The sequence below is a fragment of the Melanostigma gelatinosum genome, assembly GCF_949748355.1.
Source record: "Melanostigma gelatinosum genome assembly, chromosome: 14".
Lineage (NCBI taxonomy): Eukaryota > Metazoa > Chordata > Actinopteri > Perciformes > Zoarcidae > Melanostigma > Melanostigma gelatinosum.
Window position 1 is genome coordinate 14,652,988 of NC_136647.1, and position 22,428 is coordinate 14,675,415.

At 42.2% G+C, this 22,428-nt stretch overlaps 3 protein-coding genes and 1 pseudogene across 6 annotated transcripts; 2 read left to right on the forward strand and 2 right to left on the reverse strand.

Annotated features, from left to right (window-relative positions):
- The first annotated feature begins 3,865 nt into the window (after positions 1 to 3,865).
- Positions 3,866 to 11,769, forward strand: LOC306788296 (ras-related protein Rab-6A). Of its 2 annotated transcripts, none has more exons than XM_079283761.1 (8): positions 3,866 to 4,209; positions 6,478 to 6,536; positions 6,658 to 6,711; positions 7,366 to 7,471; positions 7,702 to 7,813; positions 8,202 to 8,295; positions 9,763 to 9,829; positions 10,278 to 11,769. In XM_079283761.1, exons 1-8 carry the CDS (start codon positions 4,140 to 4,142, stop codon positions 10,343 to 10,345), a joined length of 630 nt encoding a protein of 209 aa, XP_079139887.1. In that variant the 5' UTR covers positions 3,866 to 4,139; the 3' UTR covers positions 10,346 to 11,769. The 2 variants fall into 2 exon arrangements, with proteins under 2 accessions (XP_079139887.1, XP_079139888.1); XM_079283762.1 differs by lacking the exon at positions 8,202 to 8,295 and adding an exon at positions 8,846 to 8,939.
- Positions 11,770 to 12,337: 568 nt separating this feature from the next.
- dnajb13 (DnaJ heat shock protein family (Hsp40) member B13) lies at positions 12,338 to 14,890 on the forward strand (the record flags this gene model as incomplete). The annotated part of the gene is made up of 8 exons (XM_079283758.1): positions 12,338 to 12,405; positions 12,515 to 12,618; positions 12,704 to 12,865; positions 12,945 to 13,093; positions 13,202 to 13,315; positions 14,192 to 14,305; positions 14,394 to 14,470; positions 14,706 to 14,890. The coding sequence occupies 8 exons, from the start codon at positions 12,338 to 12,340 to the stop codon at positions 14,863 to 14,865; spliced, it is 948 nt and encodes a 315-aa protein (XP_079139884.1). The 3' UTR covers positions 14,866 to 14,890.
- Positions 14,891 to 15,027: 137 nt separating this feature from the next.
- LOC306788034 (dicarboxylate carrier UCP2-like) lies at positions 15,028 to 17,359 on the reverse strand (annotated as a pseudogene). The gene is made up of 6 exons: positions 17,275 to 17,359; positions 16,090 to 16,281; positions 15,804 to 16,001; positions 15,612 to 15,713; positions 15,332 to 15,513; positions 15,028 to 15,172 (listed from the first exon to the last, which is right to left on the reverse strand). The product of its transcript is annotated as a dicarboxylate carrier UCP2-like (transcript).
- Positions 16,815 to 19,729, reverse strand: LOC306788292 (dicarboxylate carrier UCP2-like). 2 transcript variants are annotated; one of them, XM_079283757.1, is made up of 7 exons: positions 19,591 to 19,729; positions 18,822 to 18,955; positions 18,510 to 18,711; positions 18,217 to 18,414; positions 17,960 to 18,061; positions 17,663 to 17,843; positions 16,815 to 17,570 (listed from the first exon to the last, which is right to left on the reverse strand). In XM_079283757.1, exons 2-7 carry the CDS (start codon positions 18,945 to 18,947, stop codon positions 17,456 to 17,458), a joined length of 924 nt encoding a protein of 307 aa, XP_079139883.1. In that variant the 5' UTR covers positions 18,948 to 18,955; positions 19,591 to 19,729; the 3' UTR covers positions 16,815 to 17,455. The 2 variants fall into 2 exon arrangements, with proteins under 2 accessions (XP_079139883.1, XP_079139882.1); XM_079283756.1 differs by having other exon boundaries at positions 18,822 to 19,015; positions 19,591 to 19,678.
- Positions 19,730 to 22,428: the final 2,699 nt, after the last annotated feature.

Here is a 22,428-nt window from a genome sequence, read left to right on the forward strand (position 1 = left end):
CTCAGTAATAAATCAGCTGCCTTGCTGCATCCAGTGAGGCTGAACCGAGGCAGTGTGCTGCAGACCTGCTGTCCTGTGTTGTCCCCCTGGCTAATTTCAGCACAGTCCAATGCCCAGAGTCATGTCTGCTGCAGAGAGCGGGGATGAAAAAGCTCTCCTGAGAAGCCAACTGCTGGGCTCCATCGTCCTGGATCCCTCTCTCCCCCCTCCTCCTGCTCTCCTTCAACCTCCTCTCTCTCTCTTCCTCCTTCCCCTCCTTTGCTCAAGCTTGTGTGCAGCTCTCAGTCTCGCAAACTAGTCTCAGTGTTCTGTCCCCATCTCTGCTTTGTGCTCTCCCTCTCTTTCTCTGTGTTCCTTTCCTCGCTCATGGAATCGCTCTATCTCTGTCACACTCTGTGAGCATGCAACACCCCCCCCCCCTCTCTTCTCATAGATCTGCTCTCTCTCCTCTCCCTCCCTCCCTCGCTCCTCTAGTAAATATGCTTGGATTGCTACCCTGATCGCTGCTTTACTTATGCTTGCAAGAATGCCTCCCACCGTACTGCTGTGTCTGTTCCTGCCTTATGTGGCAGGGAAACCGTGCCTTTTGCCCTGTCTCTCCACTGCAATCCTTTGTTCCAGTCTGGGAGCTTTCCCCGTACTCTTTAAATGCTCTCTTCCTCTCTTTCCTCTCTCTCTCTCTCTCTCTCTCTCTCTCTCTCTCTATGTCACACATTATCCAGCCCATATACTTCCAGGAGGTTTACAGGGGGATTGTGTCTCTGCTTCCACCCCATCCCCCCATCCATCCCCTCCCCTTTTTCCATTTTACTGTATTGGAGATGACAAAACACCAATTTCACCCTGATCCAACCCTCATGCCCGTCCCGTAATCCCCCTCCTCATCATCTCTTTCTATCCTCATTCTGTTCATTTCCCCCATCCTCCATTACAGCCCCCTGTGATCCCTCTCGCTCTCAGGAGAGATGAGCGCTGTGTAATACTTTGCTGTGACATTGAATGCTGCATTCATCAGATCTATGGAAAGGTGGTGTGGAAATGGGATGGACTCCCTCCAACAGATACACGGAGTGTAATTTACATGTTCACGCACACACATAACACGCGTACATCTTCATGAAAAGAAACAAGAAAAGAGAGTAGACACACGCCGAGACAATAAAGAACCATACGTTTATTTGTTTTTCTCCAAGATGTGAGTCATAGCAAGGCTTTCCCATCTCGAAGTCTGAGTCAAGTAAATGATGCAGTGGCATGAGAAGAGACCAGCACAGAATGAAGTCATGGCTGGACGTGACAAGTTCAATTCATTTGTGCTCTATTTAGTTCCGCGTCTTTGATTTTTGGATGACATGCTCTTGTAGTTGACAGTTCACAATACGGCGGTGCCTTTGGAGCACTTTGGAAAATCTGATATCCTCAAATCCTGAGATTTCTGAGAAAACAAAAACAACAACTGGCAAATAGCAGAGCACAGACCTTCCACAACAACCTCTACAATGCATCAGTGATCGATCGATCTATCTAGCATGAAGACATGATAAAATCCCTCTGCATGTGTTTGTGCGGGGGAGAGAAAGACTGAGTGGGGTAGATGGAGCGAAAGAGGATTTTTTTTGTTCGTTCAGCATCTTCAGCTGGGGGACTTGGGGTCTTTCCCTTACCAAGGACATATGGTGTAGCAGTGCTGTTGGGGAGTGCGCGGAGGGGAGGTGGGCAGTGGAGTGTAATGGCTCTAGTTTGGCGATGCTTGGTCGCAAACAAAGCAGCTGAAGTGCTGGCATCAGCCGGTCGGCGCTCCAAGAAGAGATTTCAGAGCTGCATGGCCCATGAGTGAGAGAGAGAGAGAGAGAGAGAGAGAGAGAGAGAGAGAGAGAGAGAGAGGCAGGCAGGCGCAGGTGTGTCTACAGTGACCTAGAACAGCCTGCGTCAAGCATGCAGAAACGTGCATACTGTACTCACATGCATCGGCATAAACAATAACATTAACGATAGCACAAATGCAGTTCATATTCGTAAAGGTTCGAATGAAGGGAAATGCGTGAATGTGTGTTTATTTCACACTGCATGTATTAAGAACTGCAAATGTAAAAAAAAAACTGGCATTCTGCAGGATCCAACATCATAAAATATGCAATTTCTTTTCAGCTTGATGTTACATGTCCCATATGTAAGGTGATATTGTCCTCACAACAACGGCACTTGATAGCATGAGGAAATAAGAGGTGATTAGCAATTAATGTGCAGTAACACTGTGATGAATCGTGGTTTATTATACAAATGAATGCAGGAAGAAAGAGCAGATCCCAGCTCAGTCAGTGCCTCAGCAAGATCCTTGCATGCTGTTTTCATCCACAAATATGACATAGTGGATTCCTTCTGTCTTGAGGTTATGAAACATCATTAGAGAAACAATTATAGGTGGCAATGCAAAATAAGTAACCTCACGTTATATCTCACTTTTCTTAAGGCTTAAAAACACAATTTTACCTCTCAGCCCTTCATCGCCCCTATAGACTGAGGCAGATTTGTTCGGGGAAATCAATTGATGATCAAATCACTTAAATCTATTTGGACAGCTTAGTATGTAAAGAAGAGAGCAATAGTTTGTGATGCTTTCTCTTTGTTGGTATACTGGGATCGATGAAGATATTTGAACCTCTTGTTACGTTGGTGATCACAATTACAGGTTGATGTTTCTGCAATTTGTGATTCAGTAAATCTTATGAAACATGTCACTACAATAAAAATATTGTGAAACAATTTCAAGGTTAATTGATTTAACGAGTTCTTACTGATCAGTAAAACATAAACTCTAAACATAAACCCTGTTGATGTCCATGCGTTTGTCTGTCTTTTGGATGAAGAAGGTGACTAAAGTCATCTACCCACAGGGCTCTAACCTTCTAGACAGCAGCTGTCCGGTTATATGGAGGTCATAAGTAATCAAATGGGATGCTACATTGAGTCCTGTAAATAGTACGGATATATAACTTCCAATTTCAAACCTACTGCTGTGATTTGATTTCGTTCACATAATCCTGCCAGTTGGCTTGATGTTGAAAGATTACCAGCAAAACCTACTGAATATAAGGCTGCATGTGCACATTGCACTGACGTCTCTGAAAAGTCTCGCCTGAACTGAAAAAAACACCTACAACATGTTTGCACTATATTTTTAAGTGAGGATGTGTCTAAACTTAAGTTTCCTGACTAATATTATACAAGTGTTAGACCTGTATAGAATTGTTAGCCTACATAAGTATTACACAGACATTCTTAGGAATGATACACCAACTAAATGTGTCAAATCAAGTCAATAACAAGCTGCAACTGTGGTAAAACATGTGAATTAAGTAAGTACATTTCAGTATTGAGAGGAACTAAAACACCAACATGTCTGTGGTGTGAATTACATGTCGAATACTGATTCAATGAGAAAAAATTATACTTACAATTTTTAGAATCAAATTTCAGCATCTGTTTTGGCCACTATCAGTCTCATGGGACGACCAATGAGTGAGATATAATAATGAAAGCTGCTTATTCGGTGAGACATTGGCGGTGGGGTGGGTACGCCCTCTTGTGGGCATACAAAGACACAACAGTCTTCATTCACAGGCTGGTTCTTTTGGTTTAGCCTTGAGCCTTCTGTTCGACCACTATACGTCCGACTGTTGAAACAGATGTGGTTTATAATTCAATCCGTGTCTTTCCATATTAGTGTGACATTATTCAGTGTGTTGCTCCTCCATATGGCTACACCCTTTTTGTCATAGTGTGTCCACCACTAGAGGGCAGTATAACGACATGGCCGACTAGCAAACAGTGTCAACTTAGTGTGTGAAGAAGAAGAGTAGCCCGGGGTGGCTAGTTGTGGTGTAGAGACATGTCAGAGAACTGACAGTAATGCTAACTTGTCCGCAGTAGTTAGGGAGTTATCAAAAAGTGTCTGGGAGCTTACAGGAAGGATTTTAGAGCACGAAACCTCGCCAGGTGGCCCGTGTTGAGGGTTGTCGAACCGGTCAAACGTAACCGAGCTCAGACCTTTTGATATCTGACAACCGCTGGTTAGCTAGCATTAGCTGGCTAGCTCGGGAGCTCCCGAAAAGTAACGTCAGGGCTCGCCTCACACAGTCATGTCTACGGCCGGAGACTTCGGGAACCCTTTAAGGAAATTTAAATTGGTCTTTCTCGGGGAACAGAGTGGTGAGTGTGATGTGAACGTTGAAAGTTGTGTGTATGTCTAATCTGTGTGATGCTATGCAGGAGGTTTAAGTGAAGTTAGCGAGCTAACACCAGAGTTTTATGGCTCTGGTCGGGTGATTAACGATAACCAGTTAGCTAAGCTAACATTAGCTGCGTTAAACTGGGCATGGTGGTGGTATTGCGACACCGTTACTTATTACTAAATGCGTGTCCACGTCGGCTTAATGGAAAAGCGATTCATATTCTTCCAGATAGGTTGAGTCATGTCTGTGAAATCGACTTGTTCCCTTGTTGACTAACTTCCGTGGCGAGCTGTGATAACATACTATGAACGGAGTCAGCTAACGTTAGGAGAACGTTACAAGTGTCAATTCAAGTAGTGTTTAACATAGTAACTTTAGGTAGAATTGAAATTACTTTATATAAAATGACACCAGTTGTATTTTGTGGAGGCTAAAGTTACACACTGTGTTTAAAGAAGAATGCTGTAAATCTCAGTCAAAGTACTAAAATAATAGGACACTGATTACACAGTGCAGCTACCCTGGGGGCTCTTCTTTGAAGAAGGGATTCATCCCAATGACCAAACCCGTCCAGTGGCATTCCTGCACTCTCCCTACTCATTAACCCCCCTTCAAGCCAAACAACTGAACACAGGGTGTGCTTGTCCTGGAAGACAAAGAGGGGGGCAGGGAGTATAGATCCGTACCTTAACAATCATGTATCCGTTTTCAAAGGTAAAGGTGTGGAGTTGTTAATTATATAGTTCAACGCCCTGCTTCCACGGCTTTCCGTTTTTTCCACAGCTGTGCGTTTTGCACGGCAACACAAAGCACACAGTGTAAGCATGTATAATTAGTTATGCACAGACTTCACTCCCGATACGGAGGAGGATATATCAACTTGAGGTATCTGCTGATACAAAGTACTAATATGATACTGAATAAACTGTACTTCATGTGGATCCATCACTGATGGAGGCCTGACATTATCCAATCTGCCTAATAAGGATCCACACTGATACTGATCCAGCTGATCTGATTGGTGCATCCCTAGTGTGGAAACAGGGTACGATAGTGTAAGAATGCTGCCAGTAATTATTTATTAAAGGCATTGTGTCCTGTAATATGACTCTCCACTCTCATCCAGATAGGCCAGACTTTGTGTGTTTGTGTCAGACTGTGTATGATCAGCTGTGGCTCCTTGTAAACAGCTGTGTTGGCTTTGGCCATGTCGTCATCACTTGATGTAACGCAAGCACAGTGAAGCAGGCTGGGGAGCCCTGTGCGGGTGCTCAAAACAACCGTATGAGTGTGTATCTCTAATAACATGCTGAATGTGGTGTTGGACTTGTAGGCTAAACATCAGCCATGTTTGAAGGAATGTTGTGAACCATTTTACAGCTAATGTGTTGAGAGAATGGAGGAGTATAAGCATAGACGTGGAGCACCAAGAATCATTGAAGTTGGTCAGTTAAGGGCGCAGCAAGGAGTAACAATTCAGAAGGGTAATATACAGGGAGCCTGGTTCCCAACCCTTCTTGTCTCTCAACATTCCTCCACCCTCCAACTTCTCCTACAAATAACTGCACCACACCTTTTAATAGATAACAATTCCAAAGGGTAGCGAGAGTTGCGTGACGCGCTGCTTTCAGCCTCAGTCCATTATACGTGTTCTTCATCTAGGGCTCGTCAACTGTACTCAGCTGTAATGCTGCATCTTGTGTTTAACTCTTCATGACTCACCGTAGATAGTAATCCATCCTTTTATGTTATTTCCTAACATTTCAAACTGTCAGCAGAGTTGTACATCAGGCTGGCATGTTGTCAGTGTAGGAAACATGTGACTTATGAGACTTATCTTTTTAAATGTTACCAGGCATAAAGGGAGATGGTTTCAACTTATTCAGGTATTATTGCTCAGGGGTTGTTATTAAACTGTAATATTGTGTATTTTTGTTGCTCATTTATATGATTTTTGAAGTTGTCTTTCAAGCAAAAAGGCCAAACAACCACCTCATCCAGCCCTAAAAATGTGAAACCAAGTGAGAATGCTGCTTTTCTGTGTTATATCAAACTGAATATTTTGGAATTTTAAAATGTAAACAATGAATCAGAATAAAGTAGAAGAGATGGATGAATCAACGGTGGGTTAGTTGCAGCACTATCCTCATGTGAGCAACACATTAATGTAGTTATTCTGAACAAACTGAACTTAAAGTATGATCGTTGCACTTCCAGTACTTTATTGTTTCTGTTTGTTCTTTAGTGGGAAAGACTTCGCTGATCACCAGGTTCATGTATGACAGCTTTGACAACACTTACCAAGTGAGACCAATACCTCCACCTGATTTCATCACAGTTGATAATTGTCCATATTGTTCTGAAATCAAACATCAATGGATTGAATAACGTTATGCATATTTAACGTCTTGTCACCCATTTTCAGGCCACAATAGGAATAGATTTCCTGTCGAAAACAATGTACCTTGAAGACCGAACAGTAAGTGTTATTAATTTTTTGACGATTGTTTAATCGGTCTTTGATTGTTGGTTCTTCTTGTCTTTGTCCAGATTGGGGGAGATTATCTTACTGACTGCAGTGTTATATCAACAGACACTCAGATGCTGATTTCTGACATGATTCTGTGTCGTTCTTTTTTTCTTCTACAATCACTCCGTTATGTTCTCTCTGACAAGCACACACACGCCATTTGTACAGCCTTCCAAGTCTTGAGTTGGATGCCGGACCGTCCTCCCTCTCTTTGTTTCTTTCTCTCCTCAACACAAGTTTTCTTCCTCTCCCTCCTCCCCCATCATCTATTGTCTCCATTCCTGTTTTGAAATGAAACACCTTACTTGATCAAGAGAGGAGGGTTGATGACAAGTGAAGGGTGATTATTTATTTATTCCCCCCCCCCCTCAGGCCAAGACAGCTTGCTCCTTCTAGTGGTCATCCACTACCTGCATGCGCTAGGTTCTCTTTGAACTCCCTCTATCGTTTCCCATTCGTCTAACTTTATTCCGTTTTTCTTTTCAATTTGCCTTTTTGTCAACATAACTTACCTCATTTTTTTTTCTTGTTTTATTTTCATCCCTTTTTGTTTTTTTGTTTTTCTCCTTTTGTTTCCCCCCCAATCCCCTTCCTGCCCCACAGATCAGGTTGCAGTTGTGGGACACGGCGGGGCAAGAGCGGTTTCGTAGCCTCATCCCGAGCTACATCAGAGACTCTGCTGCTGCTGTCGTGGTGTACGACATCACAAGTAGGTGGATCGCCTGTGCACTCTGGTGTTGATGCCGCAATGGCCTCGTCCTCTGTTAACGTTCATTAACAATCAGTATAAATCCACTTGCACGCTTACTTCTGTTGGTAAATGTTTGTTGCATGATGTGATGCAAGCACACAGACTTGGTCAAGATGTGAACTCCACTTCCTTTTCATCTCCTGAATACTGATGCGCCGCTTCCTGTTTCTCCGGCATCTCTCTTTCAGATGTCAACTCCTTCCAGCAAACCACAAAATGGATCGATGATGTGAGAACGGAGAGAGGAGGTGATGTCATCATCATGTTGGTGGGAAACAAGACGGACCTTGCAGACAAAAGGTAATCCGCTCATCCTTCCTCCTGCTAGTGTGTAAGTGGGTCTTCTCCATTAAGAGCCTACTAATGAAGTCATTGATCGTTGCTGCTTGCCTATCGATACAGAGTTCCTCTGCCCTTTTCTGAGGCAGAGCAAGTGATCTCTGCCCTTTGAGCATGTCAAAGCTCTCATTGACGTTCTTCTATATGAAATGCCCTCTTTCTTTGTTTCAATCCACGTTATCTAATCTTCAACAGATCAAGCTCATAAATGTATTGATAGTTGTCAGCTGTGATGTTTGATGGTATTCTTGATCTGAAAGCGTCTACCGTGTGATCATCCACCTGTTTAATGAAGTAAGTTGTGCAATGTCTTTCGCTGTGTATCTCCTAACCTCCTTATCTACCGCAGGCAAGTATCTATTGAAGAGGGTGAGCGGAAAGCCAAAGAACTAAATGTAATGTTTATTGAGACAAGTGCGAAAGCGGGCTACAACGTAAAGCAGGTGAGAGTGTGTGTGTGAGTCGTGTTCCGTCGTCCTGCTGCCACCTGGGCTCCACCCCCAAAAGGTCGCCCAACACAATCACAGGTCAGATGTTGGGGGAGTTAGAGTTTTTAAAGAGTCATCCTAGAATAGTTTAGACCTTCTTAAACAGCCATTTTTTAAAACTTGCCAGTTAAATCAGCGTTCATTTTCTTTCCAAAATGTAAAGCCTTCTGTCCCCATTGTGGGACATTGAACAGCCTGAAGTTTTACCGGACGACTTTTGGTCTGGAGCTCAGATGGCAGTAGCATCAGGAAGGGGCACGGCTTGTCAATCCACTTCAATGTAATCACAGTCTGTTTTTTTTCCCCCTTGTGTGTGTGTGTGTGTGTGTGTGTGTGTGTGTGTGTGTGTGTGTGTGTGTGTGTGTGTGTGTGTGTGTGTGTGTGTGTGTGTGTGTGTGTGTGTGTGTGTGTGTGTGTGTGTGTGTGTGTGTGTGTGTGTGTGTGTGTGTGTGTGTGTGTGTGTGTGTGTGCGCGTGCGCGTGTGATGACTCGTGGCTCATCACAGACAGATAACCACAGAGGAGGGAGAGCAGAGAGCGAAAGAGATGAATGTTCTGTTTATTGAAACGAGTGCAAAGACAGGCTACAATGTCAAACAGGTAGAGCGTGTGCCACTGTGTGTGTGTCCATAGTGCTCATGCGCTCTTCTGATTGGCTTCTATTTCACACACGCATGCGCGCATAAAGGTGTGCTTTGAACTTTGGCTTTGTCTGTTTGCTAGTGAGGCGTGTGGATTTGTTTTCAAGCTCTCTTACCTGCTAGAGGCAATGCTTTGTATTGCCAACTGTTGATCATAGAGCCCTAGAGGTGGGTAAGGGTTTGAAAACCAACAGGCCCTTTTCACAACAGCACATTTTGAAATCTGCAGGGTAAATGCAGTGTAATTGATCATATTTATAATGGCCCTGTTCCATTTAGCTGGGCCTATTGTGCATGCTGGCTCACTGGAACGTCTGTGACACGCTAAATAGAACGGGACCATAATTAGTTTGATGAACTACAGCTCTGTTTACTTTGCTGCGACCAGTGGAAACGGCCATTGCTGCGACACGGATAAGCAGTTTTTGTTGCATGTGCATAAAGTCTGGTCCTATGTTACGCTTTTTAGCGGTGGGCGGGCATGTTGAGCAAAATCATGTGAATCCGTCAATCACTTAAAGTCCTCCAAGCTCCATCGAAGGCACAGTTACCCCCTTTTTTTTCAAGGCACTAGAGCTGTGCAGTGGTTCAAAAACATGCTGCTAAATTATAATCAAATTTTGGAGAAAGCTCTGGTGGCTGTCTTCCTCTGTGCGAGCTTCAGGCGACCCTTGTGCTAAATCATGTCATGGGAATCTATCTGGATTTCATCCTGTGATTCTGTCGTGCTTTGAGTGTATTTCCGTCTCTGACAGAAAACATTTGGTTCTCTTTCCCTTCAGCTTTTCCGGCGTGTTGCAGCCGCCCTCCCTGGCATGGACAACACACAGGACAAGAGTAGAGGGGACAGTATCCTTTGTGTACATGCACACGGCGTCGGTGTCTGTCGTGACAGAAGGGAGTCCGGAGGTCTCCTCGCTCTTTTATGTCGTGTCACATGGATAGTCCCAGCTAGCTGTTGCTGTTTAACACATGTGTCCCTTTTAGATTTATTTTACTAGTCAGGGCACATATTGGCTCCAGCTCACTGACTATTTTACTGTGGTTATAATTTTAGAAAAATACTCGCCACCTCTAGGATGCAGTTAATTTGGATTCCCAGCAGTTTGATTCAGATTACAGATAAGAGTTTATCTACTTTACGACTTTAGTTTTAATAAATTATGTTAGTAAGTATGACTTCAGAACTTGTAAATAATGTATATTCACGTGCACATTGTGAAGTTATGTTAGTTCTAACAAAATATCTCGTACATTGTCCCGTTCTGTGATGTTCCTTCACTCTGAAACCCTTCAGTGATTGATGTGAAGCTGATGGATAAGCCACCAGAGGTACCTGCCAACGACGGAAGCTGTTCCTGCTAATGCCAGCTCGTGTCATTGCTTGATATTTCTCTCCTGGCTTTTTATCGAACCCAGTTGGTTTTTCTGTATCTGTACCTTTTCACTGCACCCATTTCTGTCCCCCAGCCTGAAGGAGCTCACACACTACAGCCGTTATACTCGCCATCGTGAGAAAGAATTGCTCTGAAAGTCACAAATCGCTCACAGTGAATATTTGCACTGTAACACATGTATACGATGAAACTGTACTGACAGCTGTCACTGTGCTGTAGTTTGTGTCTGAAGAAGACCGTTTGAACCAAACTGAAAACAAGTGTTTAGGACATCAATCAAACTATGTGTTGAGTGACAATATTCTGAAAAACTATGTTAAATATTGCTTTAAGCTTAATACGCACAATGTTATGCGTATTTGTCAGTCAACTTAATTTGTGCTGTTGCAATTGACGTGAAAGGATTCATTCATGAATCTGTTCTTTTGTTTTAACTGGAATCATTTGTGGACAAGGTTGCAGAGTTGTGTTGAGGTGAATCAGTCGGGGCTTCCGTTGACACGTTTACTGCACCCCCGTGGTGCCAGAGCTCCTTTTAAACAGAGCGAGCTTTGTGGAGCCTGTACCAGTAGAGTCTCACTTCTCCCAACATGCACCAGCAAGAACCGACAAGTGAATACAGAGTCGCACATCACCGCCTGGTCTCTGACCAGCACAAACACACGACACCTACTACAAGAGCAACACTACCGCTACACCCTCCACATTACCGTCCTTCCTCTCTTCCCATACGTGTCCCTTGAGATGGGTTATGTTTACCTTGGCTTCCATTTTCTATTACCTTTTTATTTGAATAGATCTTTAATTTTATTTTTTTTCTAAAGACTACAGATATCATAGATTAAAACTTTCTTTGAAGACAGTATTTGAGAAGGATGCTCATATATTATATCATACTCATGAAACCCAGTGTAAACATTAGATATGGAGATATATGCCTTTTGGAGTTCAATTGTAGAGGGCTTCCTTGGCTTTGGGTTTATATAGTTAAGTTTTATGAACACTTTACATGCTTTTTTTTGCTTGTTAATTTGTTGGTATTGATCTTTTGTTAGTGATTATTCCACATGTGTATTTAATCCACAATGACTTGTAATATTTATTTCAATTGGATTCATATTTCTTTCTTTTTTTATGGCTGTTAATATCTACACTTTTGGTGCAAGTACTGCATCTCTAATAGAATATGCATCCATCTGCACCACCTTTAGCAGACAGAGGAGGGAGCCTCTGCTGTTCCCTCTAAATGGCAATTTGATCTTACTGATAAATACAGTGCAATTTTTGTGTGAACTTATATGGAGGAGAGTCTGATTTGTATGACATAGTAGCCCCTAACGTCTCTGTCTGGAATGGTTTTAAATGAAAAAATAAAAACACACTTGTCACTTCTGCTGGAATTCATCAATGTTTTATTGACCGCTTTAGGATTTGGCTTCAACTACTGACACAGTATCTTTTAAAATCTGAATTATGAATTAAATATGTTGATCTGTAAATCTTCAGCCTATCACTTAAAATAAAAGGCCTCAGTTTGTATGCAGTGGGACAGCAATCAATAAATCCAACTAACTCTTTGTATAGCCCCTTTCATGGGTTAGTCAGTGTAATACTAAGTTTATATGTGACTGAGAGTAACAGTAATAACTATTCCACCGTGGCCTAACAACACCCAGCAAGACATCAAACTATAACTATTTGTATTACATGAACACAGCAGTCAAATGGTTTGTTTATTTTTTTTCTTCGACAGTGTGGATCCTGCTCTCGCGAGACTTGCAAGAATGACCGATCGCCGTTCAGCCATTAATGCATGTCCCGCGAGAGCATCCCGAGCTGTTACCCTGGAAACCAAGCTAAACAACGTGTCAAGCTTTGTTATTTTGAGACCCACATTGCGCGGGGACATACTGAGCTTTCCTTTCATTTTTTAAGATAGTTGTGAGCATTTACCTCCATAATGTTTAACGATTACTACGAGACGCTGGAAATAAACACAAACGCAACAGACGCGGATATCAAAAAAGCGTAAGTTTTGGTAAAATAGCCACCAATATGTTAACGTTACGTTAACTAAAACTTCAGACGCATCAGGCGTCTGTGCTTATTGTCACTTTCCCTCTTTTAACATTACTAGATATCGACGTCTTGCATTGAAGTTTCATCCGAGCAGCAACAAGGAGACTGGAAGCTCCGAGAAATTCAGTCAACTGGGTGAAGCCTACGAAGTGTTGATCGACCGTGAGTACCAACACACATTTAACCTGTATTCACTGCATGGAGACTGGCAGCATGTGTCTACAACAACCTATGTTCTTTGTGACAGCACGGAAAAAGGCAACCTATGACAAGTTTGGTGAGGAGGGTCTAAAAGGTGGTGTCCCGCCTGAGGTTGGCAGCAATGGGGCTTGGTCATCGAAATATGTGTACCATGAGAACCCAGACAAAACATTCAGAGAGTTTTTTGGAGGCGACAACCCATTCGCAGGTGAGAGAAACAGACCATGAAGTGAATGTGCTCATTCAAATGCCATACTTATTAACTGAAGTTTATTTTGTTTTGCTAGACTTCTTTCTGATTGATGCACCTCTTCAGTTCGGTGGCCTGCAACAAGGAACGGTGAAGACACAGGATCCTCACATGGAGAGAGACCTTTCTTTGTCCCTGGATGATCTCTTCAACGGATGCACAAAAAAGGTTAAGATATCTCGCCGGGTAAGAGCTATTGTGCATGTGAGATAACTATCTTCTTTCATCTCACAGCTGAATTCTCACAGCTGAATTCATACATTTATTCATTTTAGCCTCATTTGTGGTTAACAGGTTATGAATGAGGATGGATGCCAGTCCAGCATCAAAGACAAGATCCTGACTATAGATGTGAAGCCTGGATGGAAAGAAGGAACAAGAATTATTTTCCCCAAAGAGGGAGATCAGGTAAAAGAACAATACATCACCATTACGACAGCTGTACTAATGGTCACTGATAACCATAATGTGCTGTATTACTGTTTAGGGGATTTGACCTGTTGTTGTAGTTCTTCTCTGCTGACCGATTGCTGCCTCTGTGAGAACGGTCAGAAAAATGGGCTGAGAAAGTGTGATTTGTAATGGTTTCACTAGTTTGATTAAAGTTAGTATAAGTTGTTCTAGTTGAGGAGAGGATGAGTTATTTTGGATAAAAGCAAAGTAAGGCTGTGGTCATAGTCTGCATGACTCCTTTATTTCTTTGCCTAATGCAGAATTTCTTACAAGAAAGTGTGTTATGCCCTGAGTTTTGGCTTGTGGCGCTGTCCCTGGTGCTGATTTATCAAACACTCTGTTCGAGCTGATCTCTCAGCTAATGGGACTTCATTATACACAACCCCGGCTTTCAGATGATATGGGATGAATCATAAAGTGGTTATTAATTAGCTTAATACTGAATGTATTTTTTATTTTTTTTAGCAAGTCTCAATGTGTATTGTAATTATGTTTGGTGAATATGTGTTTGAGATAATGTTGCTGAAGCATGACTGGAAAATTGCTCAAGCTGTTGACCACAGAATGTAAGACTGGATATATGTATCAGGTAAAGATAACAGAACATAATGCTTAAATATGAACAGCTCAGAAAATATTGTTTCCACTGGATCTGATGCAATGCTACCAGTAGGTGGCCTCAGCTGATCTCTTTCAAGGTGCTCACACATGCTTGTATGAATATATGCCGCTAAGTAATTACTGCCTTATTTTTAGTCTCTCTTACCTCTTTTATTTTGCTTGATATGAGCCTAACTGCAGGGTTATCTGTGTGCTGTATTTTACCTTTAGGGACCAAACCTCATCCCTGCAGATATGGTGTTCATATTGCAACAGAAGAGTCACCCCCTGTTCAGAAGACAACACAACGACCTGCTCTACAAGGCTCACATCACTCTGAAGATGGTGAGTCACGTTAATGAGAGCCAGAATAATTATGAGTCATACTTAAAGATTTCCTTTAAGCAGAATAAACACTGAGCCTTTCCCACAGGCCTTGACCGGGTTCTCTGTGGATGTGCAGACACTAGATGGCAGGCTCATCAGTATCCCCATCAATGACATTGTGCAGTAAGTGGAATACTACATAACTGAATTCATTTTTTGTCATTCCTATTAATGTGACAGTCTCAAAGCTGATTTAAACATGAAGATCAAAACAGAGAGAGCTGATCATAAGAAAGTCCAGCTCTTTATATAAACAGTACACTGATATTACAGACATTTCTTGATGAATTGGCATTGTTTCAGGTTTGTGCATCAATTACCAATTTCCTGTCTCCGATTTGTTTCACCAACACAACAGCCCTTCGTACAACAAAGTGGTGACTGGAGAGGGAATGCCGCTGTCCCAGGATCCGTCCCAGAGGGGAAACCTCATCCTTGCTTTTGACATCCAGTTTCCCAAGAAGCTCTCTGCCGAGAGCAAGCATCTGATCAAACAAGCTCTCTCTTTTCCAAAATAAACAGATTATACTACATGTGTTGCCATCCTGTGACTCATGACTAATGTGGCCATGAGAGAGTGAAGTATCAACGCAATTTGTATAACGTTGACACTTTGAGTTGAAATATACACTAGGAGGCAACAAGACGCAAAGACATTTGTAAACAACACCGCTGTGCTACAACATCCGCCTTCTCACAGACAATGATGGTTAGGGTATAGCTGTGAAGTTGTGATTCGCTGCCATCATGGCTCGCTTCAGCTGCTCGTATGTCACAAACATCACCACGTTCCACGAGCCCAGGCGTAAGAACGATGGCATGAACCTCAAGGGAACATGACAACAATGTGATTGATTGCCACTCGTTCATATCAACCGCTGTTTTGCACATTTGCAACCCTGCTCTCTCTTCACCCACCTCTATAAATGTTTGATGTTTATCCTCACTAATCCTCTCAATATTGTCCGCGCAGTCAATGCTTACCCCTTATAAAAGGCAAGCGGCCCCTCTTTGGTCATCATGGCAGCAGCACAATTAAAGACACTGCTGTACTGGCCAAGAGCAGCGTTCATATATCTTGTCTTGACCACATCAACTGGAGAGGCAGTCACTGTTATGCACAGCCCCAGCACCAAAGGCCGATACAAAGTGGCAGGGCAGATTGTCTGTGGAGCGAAAGATGAACGTTACTGCATCAAAGAGAAGAGCACGGGGGCATAATGTCATGCGTCTGCATCATGTTGTACTGCAGCCATTGTTTTACCTGTCAGGGGAGTGGACTTAAGGAGGGAATCCTTGATGAAATCATACGTCACCAGTTCAGTGCAGTTGACGATTGCATTTCGTGCAATGTTTGGAGCTGTACCTGCATGATGATATCAAAAAGATTTGTTTTAAGATATGAAAGCAGATTCTTTAATAACAAAATAATAATCTTAAACTCAAGCTACTGTACCTTTCCACAGACCACGAATGCCTTCTTCTTTAGCAATGGTCTTGTAAGCATCAATAGTGCTACAGTAGCGTCTGGCTTGCCTGGGACGCCTGGCCTGTCCCTGTAAGCAGACCTTCACTACATCTGTAGGCTGAGCAAAAGCAACCGCCATGGCCCCGGTGGTACATCCTGCAAGCAGTCGAATGCCGATACCAACATCTGAACCAGAGGGGAGGCAGGTGTCAGGTCTGATAGGTGCAGGACTCCCTTGACTAGCTAAGATCGGAATACATTCATAGATACTCACAATCAGAGCCTTTGGTGTACAACTGTTTGACAGAGTCATAGAGGCCAATGCGGACTGAGGCGAAGCTCATCTGCCTCTGGAGTCCTGCCACCAGTCCACTGTAAAGGCTCCTGGGTCCCTCTGTGCGCACCATGGTGGTGATGGTGCCAAAGACTCCACGATACCTCACTGCAGACCCTTTCCCTGCAGCTGCTGAAGCCCTGAGCACTCCTTGTACTTAAATACTAAGCTACTTGTAGTTTATTATTTGGGTTATATAGAGGTTCTGACTAAGACATGTTTTGAAGCCATTTCTTTGCGGTCTACTTTCCCAAATCACTATATTCTTTATCAAATACGAATTGAATTGTAATATTTGATCGTTTGATAGCAATTTCTCTTACTGGCTGATTTTGAAAAAACTTGCCTTAGTCATCAAATTATAACATGTGAAGTAAATCCTGTGCAGTTATCTCATTTGTCCGAAGACTTTGAGATGGTGTATACTGCTGATTTCTGCCACAATTAAACATACAGAATACTGTCCCACTTACATCCCCAGATGCTCTGATTTCTGTAATCTAATCTAAATCTAATTTATCACTCCACTTCAGTCACTTTATGAACTTTTGTTTGTATCTAATCACACAGTATACTTTTAAACAGTATTCCAGGTTTGGCTGATGTAACACAGCTAACAAAACATAAAAGTAAAATTGAATAATAAACAAAGAAGAACATGGCACTTCATTTATTCATTTTGCTATCATTTGTCATTGTTTGCAACATATTAATAACTTATCGACCAGCAATAAATCATGCTATTTACAGTGAACAGCACAATGATATACCTATAAGTCCCTGATCGCATATACAAACAATGGTAAACATTGTAAACCATAAAACTGAAAGCAACATAAGGTCACTGTCTATTGCCCTCAGGGAAAACCTACCCTGAATAACAAACAAAATGACACCGTAACATTGTTCACATTATCTCACAGTTCATTCTTGTAAACATCCATCTTCAAAGTTATGTAACAGCAAGCTGATCAAGGTTTTAGTACCCTATATACAGTACCTGAAAAGAGATCAAACATACAGTCACCCTGTGGAATTACAATCGCACATCCGTCTTTCACTCCTCAATCAGCATTTTTTGATAAAGGTGCTCTCCATTACAATCCATAAAATGTCTTTTCATACTTGCATCATTTTGTTCTTGCAACGATGCTCTCAGAGTCTGTTTATTTAAGTTGTAGAGCTTCATCTCGCTGCCACGAGTCTTCATGACGCCCTTTTCCAACCCCGGGTCACCACTGCATCGTGGTGAAGGTTAGGCCGCTGTGTCTGTGCAGTGCCGTCTAAAAAAGTAGTCAAGCTGAGGTCAAAGCGGCGACTCCCAGTACTGCTGTGTCCTGGTCATACCTCTTTTAATTTGTTCATATGTCACAAACATCACAATGTTCCACGACCCCAGTCGCAAGAAAGAAGGCATGAACCTAAAGGAGACAAAGGAAAGGAAGGTAAGGAAGTGTCCCAAAAAGGTTGTATTATCGTGGTTTGGTTCACCGCTCTGCAAGCGTGTGTTTACCCTTTATAGAAGGCGCTGGGTCCTTCATTTTTCACCATGGTGAGAGCACAGCTGGTAGCGCTCCTATATTGGCCATCTGCCGAATTCATGAACCGCGTTTTGACCACATCCACAGGAGAAGCCACTACCGTTGTGCAGAAGCCTGCACCGAAGGCAGCCGTGAAGTGACACGGCAGGTTGTCTGTCGGAGGAAAGAAGCTGAATCACATTCTTCCCCAATACTTGATATTTGGAAGTGTAAGAAATTGGAATCATATTTTCAGTTTCTGCGATCATTTCTTTGCTTTTCCGCCACACCTGTCATTAGGTCATACTTCAGGATGAGTTCTTTGATCATGTCATAGGTCACCAGCTCTGCACAGTTTACAATGGCATTACGGGTGATGTTGGGCATACAACCTTAAAAAAACCAAAAGGAGAATGGTTACTTAGATACCATGATAAGAAACAGATATAATGCTTTTTTCATATATATATATATATATATATATATATATATATATATATATATATATATATATATATATATATATAAGATGTAACATGACAAGCACCTTTCCAAAGGCCCCGTACTCCCTCAGTTCGGGCAATCGTCTTGTAGGCATCCAGGGTGCTGTTGTATCTCCTCCCACCGTCAGCCAGCCGCACCTGGGCTTGGAAACGCACCTTCACCACATCTGTTGGCTGAGCAAAAGCCACAGCCATGGCTCCCGTGGTACATCCCGCCATGAGCCGAGTAACAATCCCAGCACCTGCGCAGCATGAGTATTTAAGTCACAATGAAGCAGCGGGAAAGAAACCACCTGGTTCCTATATGACGCAATGATACTCAGGTTATGCAACTCACTCTCAGTGCCTCGAGTGTAGAATTGCTTCATGGAGTCGTAGAGGCCAATTCGGACAGAGGCGAAGCTCATCTGCCTCTGGAGTCCTGCCACCAGTCCACTGTAAAGGCTGCTGGGCCCCTCTGTGCGCACTATGGTGGTGATGGTGCCAAACACTCCCCGATACTTCACCGCATTGGCCCCTTTCTGAGACTCTCCCTGAATCTGGACAGTAAAATTACATTCAAGGATTGTCAACAGCAGGTTTAGACAAATCTTAATCAAGCCATATTTGGAGCAAACTCTGAAGTTAAAATGTCTTCTTGGCTTCTAACCTGTAGTCTGACTTTGGCGGTATCCAATGGAAAGGTGATGAGGTCAGCAATGCAGCCCGCCGTGCCTGCTCCGAAGAATTTAACTGCCGCAGAGGGCACCGCGTCTTTGGGCTTGATGCCAACCATTTATAGGTCTAGGTTGATGACATTAATAGAAAAATCTGCTCTTAATGATTTTTTTCCCACCAGGACCCCTGTGTGTATCAAACCACATACGCCAAAGAAAGTCATCACTCAGCTCAAGACAAACACACACATCTCACATTTAATCCCAATTTCTTCTGATTACAACATCCACATATCTACAGAAACTGAGGTAAAACCTGATTGTACTTGAGTGTAAAAAAAACATGTGTTCATGCAAAAATTGCGCATGCCCGTAAACTTCAAGTTTTTTCGAGAAGTACTCTGGTCTTTAGAATCGGTTCTGTTGTGTAAATGCATTGGGCCATAAACGCTGTTTGAAATGAGACAGCCAGCATACCACCTCTCACTTCAAAAACTAGCATTTATCATTTATTTGCCATCCAAGGAGAGTTTGTATAGTTGTTTTCACACATTTCATTAATAGCTGTATCATTATGATCGCTGAGTAATACCGTATAACTTAATCAGAGGTACAAAACTTTTAATAGTTGAAGCACTTCAATATTTATTTACATTGGTTTCATTTTTAAACTAAATATCAAGTGACATAGGTTGAGTCTGAGCTCATGAATAAAGTTTTTTTTTTTTTTTTAATCACTGTTATTTTTGTGTAAGAGTTTACCTGGATGGTTTTCCAGGAAAGTTGTAATCCAGCTGAGAGAAAGAATACACAATCCTGGAGGCAGTTAGTCCCTTCTGTGTCCCTGTCTCTTTATGTTGAAGGATAAGAAGAAGCTGCTGATTATATAAGCACCTTTTGCTCATGACTGTCGGAAAGCATGACCCACCTGTTATGTATATCTCATGTTTACTAGCCTGCGGCACACAGCCGGACATCTGAGCACTTGTTGATCTGTTCCTAACAGTGTCATCATGGTAGCCTGGAATGCACTCACACACTATGAGCACATATAATCATTGAGAATATGTTCATGTTGTTTCTAATTTCACAGTAAAACTTGCTGGCACTATCGTGAATATATTCAAGCTTTAAACCCAGACCTTAAAGTTGACATACCATTTCACACATAAACATGTGGGGACAGCAGCTCGTATTACTACACTGACGTCGAGGAGCATACTTCATGTTTCTATTGGTTGATAAATGTGGCCAATCAGACAGAGAGGCCTGTCTGGATTCCCTAAATGTTTTCAGGGGGCATTTGATAAGAGCTCTAGGGTGGATAACCTTTGTCCTACATCCTTTCCTTGTACTTAGTGCCCCGCACGAAATAAAAAACTAGTTGAGGTGTTTTAGGACACACATGTGACTTTCCACAGCAGCTCTAGGTCAGGATTCCAGCTGACGTCAGTCGTGTCATGCGGTTGACTGTGCAAAACTGTCTCCTCATGTCTAATGTTTCACCTGCTGCTTCATGTGGCAAGACGTTGTTCTGTTCCCAAAACTTCACTGCTATTTCTTTACATTGGGACATGCACACCTGTTTTTTCCCCCGTTTACCGATGATGAATCTGTTTATCTTGATGCTGCATGGGTCTGGCTACTTCAATAATGTATAGACACTACTGTGTACAGATACAATTAATTCATATTCCATACACCGATATACTTAAGTTATTATTAATCAACATAATATTAACACAAGTAATAGTGTTATTTTTAAATGAAGCACACAGCAGAAATTACTGAAGTGAGAACTTATCTATATTTAAACGGAAATTGAACATTGTGTCCACAGTGCACAGGTGTTTGGACAAAGAGATTAAAGGCACTCGTCCATTGTTTTCTTTACTTGTCTAATTTGCAAGGCATAGATGGGACATTGTTCAATCTTAATAATGGTTCAGAAGAGGAAGTGAGGGGTTTTCACCACCTGCTTTCTTGACCCTAAAAGGAGGTTTCTGAGAGCATAACCTGTAAGTACAGTCAGCCCAGTAAACAAGTTGCTGGTCCGGCTTCAACCAGTTTACAGTGACCTCGCCGACAGTCTCTGAAAATTAAACTGAGCTGGCAGAATCCCGTGACCACTCTGTTCGCCTGCATGCACTTTAAATACCACGAACTTTGAAACAGTGCTGTGAAACAGCTAATCTCCATTACACTATAAATAAAGACCATTACACTGTAAATAAATCAGCTGCTGCGTCAGTGCAAGGTTAGTGACGGGTGAAATGGCTTGTTTTCCTGATTCAGTCTTAACTTTATTTCAACTACCGGTAGTTAGGGGATGAAGGAAAGAAGAGGAACCAGCAAGACTGTCAATACATTTATTTGAGTCAAATTGTTGCTTTTTAGTATCATCATTACTTGCTTAGTACCAAATCCCATCCATTTGTCCCATCTTTATGCTTTTGGGGTTTTCAATCAACTTCGTCAAAAGCTTTTGGAATGAATTTTGACATGCAGTATTTCACAGCAATAGAACAGAAATAAACTGTATATTACATCAAAATATGTAACAAAATTCGATCTACATCATTATAAACATGTTACTGTAATCTAAATCAAACAAAATCAAAACTCGTAAAAAACAAATCTCACCCAAATTTCAAAAAGACAAATATCCCATCACCCCAGAATTTGGTCTAACTGATAACAACCATGGCTGAAGTCAAAGTGCCTTCAAGCATCTGAAATTAAATGTTTTCACTATTAGAGAACGCACATGATCTGCCATCTGAATGTGGTCCACGAGGAACAGTATGGGCCACATGCTCCACATATGTACATCGGTTCATGCATTCTGTTGGAAATAACTGGAACATCAGCCCAGTAAACAAGATCAGATGGTTGGACAGAAAGACTCTACAGCAAACTAATGGATTTGAGTTGAATAATCAATAAATGTTCCTCACAAGTTGCTATTTTTTTTATGTGCATCTTGGTAGCAACAATGGAAACTCTTATTCAGTAGGAGGCTTATTTATGGGGGGATTTTGTTGCTGAGAGGGTGTAACCTCAAAGTGAACATTGCCCTCCTTCTGCATTGTGTCGGTGCTGATCAAAGGAGACGATTATCACCTGAGTCCTCCTTATAATCGATGAAGGCATCTTTGTCCCAATGTTTAGCTTATTCACCTTCACCTCTTTGTGTCCTCGCTTGTGCCTCTCACAATCAAATTAGCGAGTCTGCAACTGTCGACGATCAGCTGTCTCAACATACTCTTTATGTAACTGAATCAACAAGTCTCCCATTGAATAACAGTGACACGATACAGGCCTTAATCTGCAACTTTAGTATTCATAAATCTGCAGTTCCGTGCGTGATAACCACACCGAAACACCTGCTGCTTTTTTCCTAACCATTATTATGAGTATTACTATTATTAGATATTCCTCAAGAAGTCGCCAGCAGGGAAGACACTCTTCTGCACTGCACTTATATTTGTTTTGTCCACAAATTAACAAGCCGCTTCTAAGGGATCTCCATTGGTTTAGGGTACAATACCAAAAACGTAATGGACTTGTGTGAGACACAATTTTCCAAAACAAAATGAA

Bases quoted from the DNA above. Each gene is read 5' to 3' on its own strand.
- LOC306788296 (XM_079283761.1), top strand. From the start codon at position 4,140: ATGTCTACGGCCGGAGACTTCGGGAACCCTTTAAGGAAATTTAAATTG. The intron at 8,296-9,762 runs GTGAGAGTGTGT...CTTTCCCTTCAG, and splicing joins CGGGCTACAACGTAAAGCAG to CTTTTCCGGCGTGTTGCAGC. The intron at 9,830-10,277 runs GTATCCTTTGTG...GAAACCCTTCAG, and splicing joins GGACAAGAGTAGAGGGGACA to TGATTGATGTGAAGCTGATG.
- LOC306788292 (XM_079283757.1), bottom strand. From the start codon at position 18,947: ATGGTTGGCATCAAGCCCAAAGACGCGGTGCCCTCTGCGGCAGTTAAA. The intron at 18,062-18,216 runs GTGCTTGTCATG...GGTTTTTTTAAG, and splicing joins AGTACGGGGCCTTTGGAAAG to GTTGTATGCCCAACATCACC. The intron at 17,844-17,959 runs GTGTGGCGGAAA...TTCCTCCGACAG, and splicing joins GAAGTATGACCTAATGACAG to ACAACCTGCCGTGTCACTTC.